Genomic DNA, 11,767 nt, shown 5'->3' on the forward strand with positions numbered 1-11,767 from the left:
TGTGTATGTGGTGCGTGTGCCTCCAGCCATGTCACTGAGCTCATTGTGTGTGAATTTGTCTGTGTTCATTCATGACAGTGGCTGTGTCCGTGTGGGTAGCACTTTGTGTACGTGTGCATGTATCATCCTGTGTTTGTCCATGAGTGTGTATGGCTGTGTGTTCCAGTCTCTCTGTGTGAGTGTCGTCCCCAATCCCCCATCCCCCCCCTGGATCTCTAATTAGTGGTTTGGGGTTTGTTCCTTTTCCCTCCTGTTCCTTCCCTCAGCGGCAGCAGCGGCAGCGGCAGCCTCAGCAGCAGCAGGAGCAGGAGCAGAAGCAGCAGCAGCAGCCGAGCAGCAGCCAGGACTCTGGAGTCAGTAGGATTGTAGGATCGGAGCCCAAGTGGGAACAGGAGTGGAGCTGGCCTGGGAGAGGAGCCGAGCCCCCCCAGGACCCTCAGGCCACCTCCTGCCTGCACCCCCACTGCCAGACCTCCAGAGAGGAGAGACCCAGGACACCCAGCCCCAGATCCCCCAGGTATCTGACACCGGGGAGAGCTGGGAGGGGTTCCCACAGATGCCCATGGGACTGCTGGGGGCAGGATGTGGGACACCTGGGCCCATCAACCTTTCAACCCTTCCTTCAGTGCCCCCCAGGACGCCCTGACAACTTGCCCATGTCCTTATCCCCCTCCAGCTTTCACTCCTTCCCTGGGAGCCCTGTTTCTCCTCTCCCGCCCAGATCCCTTCTTTGGGGAGCTCAGCAAATGGAGCAGGAAATTTGGACCCTCTGCCTCCCTCTCTCGCCCTGCTCATTGGATCTGGAGCCTTCTCCTCTGGGAAAGCTGTAATTAGAGGGTGGATCCCTACAGACAGAGCAGCCCCCCCACTCCCACCCCCCCAGTCCCTTCTAACTTTAGATCTCTTCTCTCCCATTCTCCCATTCTCCCTCCCTCTCCCTCTCCTTCTTTCTCCGGCTCGGCTCTCTCCATCTGCCTGGCTCCTTGGGACCCGGTCCCCAGCCTCAGGATGGCGTCCTCCCTGCTTGAGGTAACTGTTCCCTCTTCCTCCCCAGGACACCAGCCACAATCTCAATGGTCTTAATCTCTGCCCACCCCCCACCTCCCAACTCACACAGACAGTTGCTGTGGTGCTTGTCACTTTCAGGAGTCCCTCTGACAAGGACAGAGGAGTGGGGTCAGAGGAGGGGAAAGAAAGGGGCAGGAGAAAGGGGAGGAGAGAGCAGGGCCAGGGGTCAGAGAGCAGTTTAAGGAGGAGGAGAGGAGATTAGGTAGGAAGAAGGCAGGACCCCTAAGGCCAACCAAGCACACCAACTCTGAAGAATGCTAAGGGGATAGAGAAGGGGGGGGGGGGAGAAGGGTGAGAGATAGATAAGCTGGTAGTACACAGGGGGAGAGAGAGAAGGTGATAGGACTGGTTGAGTAGGCACAGAGTGGCAACTGGGTACAGTTCCTTGAGGGTCTTGTCTCCTAGAACTCAGCCTGAGCAGTGTCTTGTCTGGTTTATAGGTGGGGAGAGGGCTGGGCCTCTGGGCTGGTGCCTATAGGAGAGGAGGTGGGCTATGAGAGAAGGGAGAAGGGCAGTCCTGTGCCTGTGGGGGGGCTGACCAGAGGAACTGGGCCCAAGCCTGAGAGGGAACCAAGGAGGAGGGCCAGGGTCTGAGGCCGCCTGCCCGGCTCACAAATATTTAGCTTTCAGCCAAAGACAAACTCAGCTCTATTTTGGGAGTGGGAGGCTCCAGGGCGGACTGGGCCACTTCCCCTCCAGGCTGGGACCCCAGCATCCCTTTTCTCTGGCACTGGGGATGGAGGGAACTAGGATACCATGCGGGCCAGGGTTTGGGGGTCTTGAGAAATCACTCATTCTAGCAGGGCTCCTGAAAGACTCATGGCACATAGTTGGAAAAGGGGACTCTCAGCCATTCACAGCCTGTTTGAACATCCTGAGTTCTCTCTGCTTCTGGGTCTCTGACTCTCTTTCTCTGTCATTGTCTCTGTCCTGTTTTCTGGGTCCCTCCACAGGAGTTTGTGGCCAGAGAGCCCTCCCCTTAAAGTCAGCCTCCTTTAGTGGCCTTGAATATTCCATATTCTCCCACCCCTCAGAAACCCCCATCTCTGTTTTCAGTGCCCTAGCTCAGGTCCCAGGGGTGATGGGCCAAACAGGAAGCCTGTAGGAGAGGTGTGTGTGAGATGGAATGGGAGTCGTCTTAACGCCTGTGTTTATTGGCCTGAGTGTAAGTGTTAGAATGTAAAGCAGTGACTGCACCCGTGGCGGGCCTTATGAGAGCACAGGGGTGTGTGTGTGTGTGTGTGTGTGTGTGTGTGTGTGTGTGTGTGTGTAAGTAAGCCGGGCCATATTTGTTAGTCCAAGTGGGGAATGGTGTATGAGTAAGACTGAGAGATAGTTTTGTGACTGAATTTGAGGCAATGGCATACAAGCCAATAGGGTGGACACCATGTCCTCTGTCAGTACCCTGTACCCAGGCTGGAGTCCCAAGTGTTGCAATGAGGGCAGACTGCTCTCCCTGTCATCTCTTCACTACTATATTGAGCCATCTTGAAACACTGGTTGGTCTTGAGGAAGCTGGAGGACTAAGGTGCATGGAAATCCTGGGTCCACCCAAGGCAGGGGCAGTGTCAGTGTCAGTGGGTGTGGGCATCATGCCAGAGTTGCCAGCGTGGCATTGGTGCAGGGGGAAAGGGACCCAAAGGCTTGCTGGAAAGACACCGGATCGGGACAGCACTTGGCAAGAGGAATGTGTCATGAATACTGGGTTTCCATGTCCCTCACTCCCTGTGAGCTGGAGATGTCCCAACATAAAGGCATTCCAGGCCTTCTGTCTCTTTCACCAATTTCTGGACACCTGGGTCCTCAACTTTCTTTCCCCTTCTCCCCAGCCACCACCACCAAGAAGCCCTCTGCCTGGTATAGGTGGGATCTTTGGCAGTGGGAAGAACTTGGGGTTCAGAGAAGGAAGCAGTTGCTGCTTGATGGGAAGCTCACCTGGGCCGAGTGGGACGCAAAACAGGGAGGAGGGATATATGGGGGTCAGGGCCAGGTGGAGATGGAGAATTGGAAGTTGGGAAAACTGAACAACTTGGGAGAAGGCTGAAAAAGTGGAGAACTGGAAACTGGGACCTATGGCCAGTCAGTCCCCAGATATACAGTGGGCGAATATTCCAGTGGGAGGTCAGCTGGGTGCGGTGAACACCTGAGAAGAGGGGCTTCCTTCCTCGCTGCACATCTATCTGGGTGAGAGACCTGGGGACAGCTCCTCATGTTGTCCTTCTTCAGAGGCTCCCCTTCTGCACTTTAAGCCTACTTTGTGTTGTTGGGTTTAAGGGATAGTGAGTGGGTGGCGGGAGGAGTAAAAACAATTGGAAGGTAAGACTCCTGGGTCCCCAAAAGGTAATGCATTTGATCAGGTATGAAGGCTCATGTTTAGAATCCCTCACCAGGACCCTCTCCCAACTTCTCCGGGAGTGCAAACAGCAAGAGAAGGAAACTGAGTCTGTGGTGAAACTTAGCCAGGGACCCAGCTCTTGGCTTCTAGGACAGTCTAAGTGGGCCTGGGGTCTCACTCCCTTTTCCCTGCCTTCGGGAGCCCTGAGGGCCTCTGCTCCCCAGGGCTGGGGTCTCCCGTTGGCCTGGGGCCGCTTGCCTTCTTTCACCCCTCCTTTCTTCCCCACAGCTGGGTGGGGTCCCTGGGCTTGGCTGAGGCCCCTGTGGCCACAGTGTGAGGGCCGGGCGGGGGACGGCGTCGGCGTTTTTAAAAATAAACCGACCGCAGGGAAACCAACGGAGCCGGCCCGGGCTGGGCAGAGGGGGAGGGGGCGGTCAGGGGGAGAAGGCGGGAGGAGCGGCCTGGTCTGGGGGTTTTCTGGGGCCCAGCCCCCTGGTGGTTTTCTTAGGTAGGAGATCTGCCTTCCTCCTCCTCCTCCTCCCCCCCCTTTTCTTTTCTCTTCCTCCTTCCCTTCCCTTTCCTTTCCTCTGTTTTCCTTTGCCCTCTAGCCCAGTCTCTTTCCATCACCTCTCTTTGTTTATACTGGTTTCCTCTTGCTGGTTTCCTCCCTTTTGTCTTTTCACCTTTCTGTTCTTTTGGGTCCCTGCCCACTTCTGGCCCCTAATGCCAGTTTCACCCCCCCTGTTCCCCTTCCCCCACCTCTGGGGGCTTTTACATCAGTTCCTCACCCTGTGCCGGGCACTTTGCTCCGGTGTCTCTGAGTCTCTCTGCCTCTCCCCTTCGTACTCCATGTTTCTCTCTCCCTTTCTGCTGGGATTTGGCTCCTGTCCCAGCAGCTACCCCACCTCAGCCCACCCTCTGCTTGGGGGACCAGAGGCTCCAGGAGAACCCTGGCGGGGAAGGACCAGGGCTTTTACCACGGCCAGATTTGAGGGAAGTTTTGGTCACTCAGATTTGGGAGTCCATGTCCACGGAGTCAACAGGACCTCAGAGCGAGGTAATGGGCAGGGGGAGCGTCAGATTTGCACTTGGGGAGTAGTGCAGGAGTGGTGACTGCACATGCCCTTCACTGCAACCTTAAGACCCCAGACCTCCCTTGAGAATTGGTGTCACACACAGCGTGCTAGCAGGCGGATCTGGGAGCCCTGGGTTCCTGAGTTCTTTTCCAGCTTTTCCCATAAGGCACCAGGTACATTGGCTCTTGAGGATCCCAGTCAGGGAACTGTCCAGGGTCAGCTTTGGAGCACATCTTTTTTGGTGGGATTCTCAGTGATGGATGCCTACCTATGCCAGCCAGGGATTCTGGAGGCCATCTCCTCCCAGGATGTCCCAAGGCTGACCTGGGTGTGTGTGTGGGGGGCACCAGGAGGTCCTGAGGGAGGTCTGGCTTGGTAGCAGCAGCAGCAAGGTGAACATTAAGGGCATTCTGCATTTCTAAAAGACCCCCATGTGCCGCATCTACATGTCTTCCTTCACTCACTGTGCTGGAAGGGTGAAGAGAGACCGGCTACATGGGCTACACGTTAGGGGACACTGAGGCATGGAGGGGTGTGGCTGTGAGCCAGTGTCATAGCCACCCCAATTCCCTGCCCTGGAGGGGCACGAGGACTTCAGGCTCTTCTAGTCCTCCCAAAGGGGTACCAGCTGGCTCCACAAAGCAGGAGGTGCCTACTGCCTGCTTGAAAGACATTCTTGCCTCAGCCACAGTCTTGGCTTGGCGGCAGCCCTGTTCCCTCTCAATGTCCCAGTGTCTCAGCCATCGCTTCCTCTTGCTCCCCAGGCCCAGAGTCCCTGCCAAGAGATTCCTTACCAGGGACATGAGGACAAGGCCTTGGGGAGACCAGGCTGGGCCACTGCCTTAGTCAGGAGATGAAGTGGAGACAGGAAGTGAAATATGGGGTAATGCTGGGAAAATCTGGAATGGGGGTAACTATAGTTCCCTAATATTTTTCCTCCTTCCCGTGCTGTTCTTTTGAGCCTCATCTTCCCTCTCCAAGTCTCTGACCATGGCCTCTGCTCTGAACCACTCCCCGGGGGTCAGGATCTCTAATCCTTTTTAAAAATATATATATTTTTATTGATTTCAGAGAGAGAAAGGGAGGAGAGAGAGAGAGAAAAAAACATCAACGATGAGAGTCATTGATTGGCTGCCTCCTGCACGCCCCCTGCTGGGGATCAAGCCCGAAACCACAACCAGGGCATGTGCCCTGACCTGGAATTGAACCACAATCTCTCCTGGATCACAGGTTGATGCTCAATCACTGAGCCAAGACAGTTGGGCAGAACCCCTAATTCTTACCTCATCCAAGTGCTGCCTCTATCCCCAGCTCTTCATTTAAGAGGCAACTCCTGTTTCTCTAAGGCCCTTGCACACCCCCCAGCTAATATGTCACAGTGAACTCCGCTGCTTCTTGCTTCCTTAGTTGGGTGTTAAGCTGCAGACTTCTGCTCTCCTTCCATAATGCCATCTGAGCTCTGGTCTGGGACCCAGTCCTCATGGCCCCTCTTCTTACCTCTCCTCATTCTCTTCAATTCTTCCCTGACCCATTTGTTCTCTTCTCCATGTGTCTAGGTCGTAGTCCTAGAGTTTACCCTCCTCTCTGCATTCTCCTCCCCTAAGTAGTGCTTCCATCTCTCCCCAGGAGGAAGCTCACTATGGCTCCAGTCCCCTGGCCATGCTGACGGCGGCGTGCAGCAAATTTGGTGGCTCCAGCCCTCTGCGGGACTCAGCAACACTGGGCAAGGCAGGCACAAAGAAGCCATACTCTGTGGGCAGTGATCTCTCAGCTCCAAAAACCATGGGGGATGCCTACCCAGCCCCCTTTTCAAGCACCAACGGGCTCCTCTCACCTGCAGGCAGTCCTCCAGCACCCACCTCCGGCTATGCCAATGACTACCCTCCCTTTTCTCACTCATTTCCTGGGCCCACAGGCACCCAGGATCCTGGGCTACTAGTGCCCAAGGGACACACTTCTTCTGATTGCCTGCCTAGTGTCTACACCTCTCTGGACATGGCACATCCCTATGGCTCCTGGTACAAGGCAGGCATCCACGCAGGCATCTCACCAGGCCCAGGCAATGCTCCTACACCTTGGTGGGATATGCACCCTGGGGGCAACTGGCTAGGTGGTGGGCAGGGCCAGGGTGATGGGTTGCAAGGGACATTGCCCACAGGCCCTGCTCAGCCTCCATTGAACCCCCAGCTACCCACCTACCCCGCCGACTTTGCCCCCCTTAATCCAGCCCCCTACCCAGCTCCTCACCTTCTGCAACCAGGGCCTCAGCATGTATTACCCCAAGATGTCTATAAATCCAAGGCAGTGGGCAATACTGGGCAGCTAGAGGGGAGTGGTGGAGCCAAACCCCCTCGTGGCGCAGGCACAGGGGGCAGTGGTGGATATGGGGGCAGTGGAGCAGGGCGCTCCTCCTGTGACTGCCCTAACTGCCAGGAGATAGAGCGCCTGGGGGCAGCAGCAGCTGGGCTGCGGAAGAAGCCCATCCACAGCTGCCACATACCGGGCTGTGGCAAGGTATATGGCAAGGCCTCACACTTGAAGGCCCACTTGCGCTGGCACACGGGCGAGAGGCCCTTCGTCTGCAACTGGCTCTTCTGTGGCAAGAGGTTCACCCGTTCGGATGAGCTGGAGCGTCACGTGCGCACTCACACCCGGGAGAAAAAGTTCACCTGCCTGCTCTGCTCCAAGCGCTTTACCCGGAGCGACCACCTGAGCAAACACCAACGCACCCATGGCGAGCCAGGCCCAGGGCCTCCATCCAGCGGCCCCAAGGAGCTGGGGGAGGGCCGCAACGCAGGGGAAGAGGAGGCCAATCAGACACCCCGACCTTCAGCCTCTCCGGCACCCCCAGAAAAAGCCCCTGAAGGCAGCCCGGAGCAGAGCAACCTGCTGGAGATCTGAGCTAGGTGGAGGGTCTCCAGCCCCAGGGCTGATTGCCAGCCTCTCCTGGCTCAGTGGACCACTGCTTCCCCCTCACTGTTTTGCCCCATGCATGCTGCCCTTTGGGGTGCTCTCCATCTCCCCTGGCCATTCTGAGCTTGGGTATCTCCCTGCATGCCCCCTCAGCTCCCCTCTTCCCTTGCCATGAGCCCCTTCCATAAACTCTCATCTTAGGCCCTGACCTTGTGCCTGATTTCTGTACTCTGGCTTCCTAAACTCTTCTCTGGCCCGTGCTCACAGCTTCTCTCTCCTTGGCTCTTACCACACCACTCTCTTTCCTTCCATCTGGGCTCCCAACACTTTATTTCTCTATCTCATTAACTCCTTGACATCCATCCTTTCTACTTCCCAACCTTATTTACCACTATCTCTGAGCTTCCAGGTTCCAGTCTTCCCAAGTTCTTATTCCACTGTGCTGTCTGTGCTCCAGAGCATTCTTCCTATTTACAAACACAATGATGATAATGATGATGATGATGATAATTTATTGCCCCCTGGTGGCCTCTTCATTAGGAGCCAGAGTTAGGGGGATTGGGGTTAGTCACCTGGCAGGAAGCAAGGTGCCAAGAGGGGGGCAGACCAGTGGGGATCTGATCCCAAAGATGGGGTGACCCCAGGGTCAGGGAGGCTGCCCCCAGGCCTGTATATTTAACCCCTATGTTCCAAGAGAAATGAATAGTAATAATAATAATTCTATTTATCTAAGTTATGATGACAGGTCAGGTAGAGTGAGCTGGGGGGAGGGGGGAGGAGGTCCATTTCTGCTATGGAAGTTTTAGCCAAATGCATCTCTGTGTAGAAGTGTTAGTGGAGATCTTGTTAATAGAATTTCTATCATCAGGGTCTCAGTTAATGGGGTTTCTCTTTTAATGGAATCTCTGCTAATAGGGTTGGTTAACTTGATCTGTTAAAGAGTTAATGGGGTATCTCTCAATTAGAGGATCCTTAATATTCCCACCCCCAGCCAGAAGCTGTGAAACCTCAAGTCCTATGGAGGGGGGACTGGAATGTACCCCAGCTCCCTCAAACCCAGAACAGGTTCTTCCACTACCCCTCCCCTGACACCATGACCCCATCAGGCTAATCCCTTGTTACCATGGTTATGGAGAATTTGCAGCTGCCATCTTAGACAGGTTTTTTGGAAAAGCCCACCTAACAGGAGGAGGACTTTGGTTTGGAGGTGCGTCTCCTGAAGAACAGGTGGGGAAGGCTCTCTCTGGTATCAGATTCAAATAAATCAAGTATTTATTGAGTGCCTACTCTGTGCAAGGCACTGTGAGCAAGGCTGGTGCCTAGAAGCCATGAAAAAGAAGCATTTATAGAGCTAGGAGGACATAGGTCCCTAAGCTGATTTGGGTGCGCACACATAGGCTCCCAACCTGGGACTTCCGATGCTCCTACCTTCACCTCCAGTGACTTTTAAAGCCGCTTCGTGCCTTTGAATGCCTTTCCTGTGACTTTGGATCCTCCTTTTCTATCTCCTGCTCCCTCAAGGCCCCCAGTTAAAGGGTTAAAGCCGCTGGAGCTTGGGGAGAGGGTAATATAATGGAAGGGAAGGGATCATGCCCTTATGGAGTCTTTTTTTTTTTTTTAATTTAATAAAATAAAAGTTCGATTTTAAACTTTGTTCTGGTGAGAAGAGGGGAAGAGGAAGGGAAAAGGGTGAGCCGAGGTATTTTTCTTTGGCAAACTGGGGACTGCCCAAGGCGTCCTACGGCGCTGGTTTGCACATTACGCCCGCGGTAGAAGACAGTCCGTCCGCGAGGCCCTCGGGCGAGGTCAGTGTTTGACCGCGTAGAGTCTCTGCAGAGTTGGGAAGGCCGAGAGTTTCCTTTCTCCGCTCTTTCTTGGACTCTGCACCAACCAACCCCGGCGGGCCAGGGAAGGGACCCGGACCTAACCGCGATCCCGCGGCTGCAGCGCGGCCCAGTGCGCGGCCCGGGACCTGCCGAGGGGCGGCTCCCAGCGGGCGGCCCCGGCCTGGCTCGCAACCCGCCCCCTGCCCCGGCCGCAATCAGTCGCGCCCGCCACGGAGTTAGCGGAGGAACAAAGCCACTCTGTGGAGGCCATCCCCAACCACAATAGGGCTTTGTGCAGCCCTCACCCCCTAGGGCTCCCCCGCTGGGCTAAGGGGGCTCCCCGGCCGCGCCCCCCGGCTTGGGGGCGACTGCGGCCGGCGTCTCAGCCCACGGTCCCTCTCGCAGGCTTGGGAGCCACGTTGCGGCGCCTGAGGAGGGGTGTCAAGGGGCGGCGGGTCCTAGGCGGCGAGCCGGGCGGTCTCGGGGTGCTAGCCCCCTCCCCACGGGGCCGCCCTCCACCAGGTGCGAATCTCCTGCCCTCCGGCGCAGCGCGGCTTCAAAGACGCTTTGAAGAAACCCGCGTTCCGAGGATATCTCCAGGGGCTGGGGGCAGCGGCGGAAGGCAGACTGGGGAGAGGGGGTTGGGGCGGCCGAGGGCGGGGGACGCCTGGAAGCTGGCCCGCGGGAGGAGGAGACCCCGAGTGGACCCCGCACTCCCGCCCCCGCCCGCTCGGCGGGCTCCTCCGGACCCCCCAGGGCCTGGCCCTCTTGCCTCCCGGTCTCCGCCTGTCCGGTGCCAGCTCCAGCCCGCCGCAGCCCCGCGGCCCTCCCCACCCCAGCCCCTCGGCCCCTTTCATCTTCCCTAGACTCCGCTTGGGGTTTTGCTGGTTTCTGGGAGATAAAAACCGCCTCAAATAGCGGCGGCGCGCCGCCAGGACAAACAGGGCCGGGCGGGCCATGTGCGCCTGGTTACCGGCCCCGGCCGGGGCGCCCGGGAAGGGGCGGCGGGCCGAGCTCCAAGCACCCAGGCTCCGGTGATGCCTCCCGAAGGGGGGGGCATGGTAGAAGTCTCGGGCAGCAGCCGGGCGCTGCCTCGGTTTCCCGCCCAGGTCGTAGGGGGTCCGTGGAGACCTCCCGCTAAGCTCTTTGCGCCCCGGGGGCTGTAGGTCACAGTAGCTGTGTCTCCCGGGCCGCCGCGCCCCCTGGTGACGTTAGTGGGGAGTGCGCTAGCCCTGGGTTTCAGCCTCCAGAGAATCTGCAGTTGTGAAAACCTTTCAAGGAACGTTAAATAAGGAGTATGGAGAAGGCGGTGGCGGAATGTGAATCTACATAGCACAGTTCCTCCTTCCAATTCACATTACGGGCTAAGAGGCAAGCACTCACCCAATAATAACAACCTGTTGGTGAAAATCAGGCTTCATCAAAGGGAGGTGGAACTTAAGTTGCAGGCCCAGGCCATAGTGATTTCTTAGGAGTATCTTGGGGCTTGATGGTGTCACAACTGAGGTAAAACAAAAACTTTGTGGTGGGTTCTCAGCGCTTTCCACTGCTCTGTCAGAGTCACGGACTCCTCTACCTTCAAACTGGTTCTGCTTCCCTTTCTCAAGGAGATCTTTCCCAACCAGTTTCCTGAAAGGGTTTTTAGATTATACTCTTTAAGCCTTCTGTGACTTCCCAAACGACAGTGAGCAAATCTAGCAAATTAAAGGGGAGGGGGCCCTAGCCGGTTTTCTCAGTGGTTAGAGCGTCAGTAGTGAACTGAAGGGTCCAGGGTTCAATTTCAGCTAAGGGCACATACCTCCGTTGCAGGCTTGATCCCAGGCCCTGGTCCTGGCTGGAGGCAACCAATCGATGTTTCTCTCTCCCTCTCTCCCTTCCCTCTCTTTGAAAAGCAATGGGAAAAAAAGGGGGGGAGGCTACTGAAAGTGCGATCTGTGCAGTATCACCTGGGGGTTTTTTGGAAATTCAGTTTCAGGGGTCCACCCAGAATCTGCATTTTAGCAAGATCCTCAGTTGAATCCTATGGCTGTTAACATTCTAGAGCCCTTGTTTTCTGACCTGGGAATAGTAACTCATGGGGGGAACTTTTCATGTAGAAAGGAGCTGCAGACACAGAATCTAAGAATGCTAAACTAGAATGCTCCCTAGATCCTCCCATGAGACAGGCAGCTTTTGGGAGTGGGGACTCTGTCTTAAACATTTATCTGTTCCCCAGAGCTTGGTCCTTGGAATTTGCTCATTAACATTTGTTAAATGAATGAAACAATGCCCAAGGTCACCTAGTTTATGGAAGTTATGGCTAATGATCTCTGATATCTGTTTAGCACTTTATATAACTTATTGAATGACTTCATTTCCATTATTTTGAATGGGAAACGACCACGTGAAATAATTAGGACACTTTGCAAGTGAGGAAGCTGAGGCTCAAAGAATTCAACGATTTTTCCAAAGTCATGCAGCTGTAAGCCAAGGAGCCCCCATTCTGCACTAGACTTCAGTTCTAGTTCCATGGAGTTAGAATACGATCAATTTCACTTTTATTCTGAAGT

At 55.7% G+C, this 11,767-nt stretch overlaps 1 protein-coding gene across 5 annotated transcripts; it reads left to right on the top strand.

The window, feature by feature from the left end:
* The first annotated feature begins 280 nt into the window (after positions 1-280).
* On the top strand, positions 281-8,981 carry SP7 (Sp7 transcription factor). Of its 5 annotated transcripts, none has more exons than XM_081128955.1 (3): positions 281-517; positions 1,002-1,029; positions 6,106-8,981. In XM_081128955.1, exons 2-3 carry the CDS (start codon positions 1,009-1,011, stop codon positions 7,378-7,380), a joined length of 1,296 nt encoding a protein of 431 aa, XP_080985081.1. In that variant the 5' UTR covers positions 281-517; positions 1,002-1,008; the 3' UTR covers positions 7,381-8,981. The 5 variants fall into 5 exon arrangements, with proteins under 5 accessions (XP_080985081.1, XP_080985082.1, XP_080985080.1 ...); XM_081128954.1 differs by lacking the exon at positions 281-517 and adding an exon at positions 5,244-5,362 and having other exon boundaries at positions 1,016-1,029; XM_081128953.1 differs by lacking the exons at positions 281-517; positions 1,002-1,029 and adding exons at positions 4,019-4,460; positions 5,244-5,362.
* The last annotated feature ends 2,786 nt before the right edge of the window (positions 8,982-11,767 follow it).

This window comes from Miniopterus schreibersii (assembly GCF_964146895.1).
Source record: "Miniopterus schreibersii genome assembly, chromosome: 2".
Classification (NCBI taxonomy): Eukaryota; Metazoa; Chordata; class Mammalia; order Chiroptera; family Miniopteridae; genus Miniopterus; species Miniopterus schreibersii.

Bases quoted from the DNA above. Each gene is read 5' to 3' on its own strand.
- SP7 (XM_081128952.1), top strand. From the start codon at position 4,428: ATGTCCACGGAGTCAACAGGACCTCAGAGCGAG. The intron at 4,461-6,105 runs GTAATGGGCAGG...ATCTCTCCCCAG, and splicing joins CAACAGGACCTCAGAGCGAG to GAGGAAGCTCACTATGGCTC.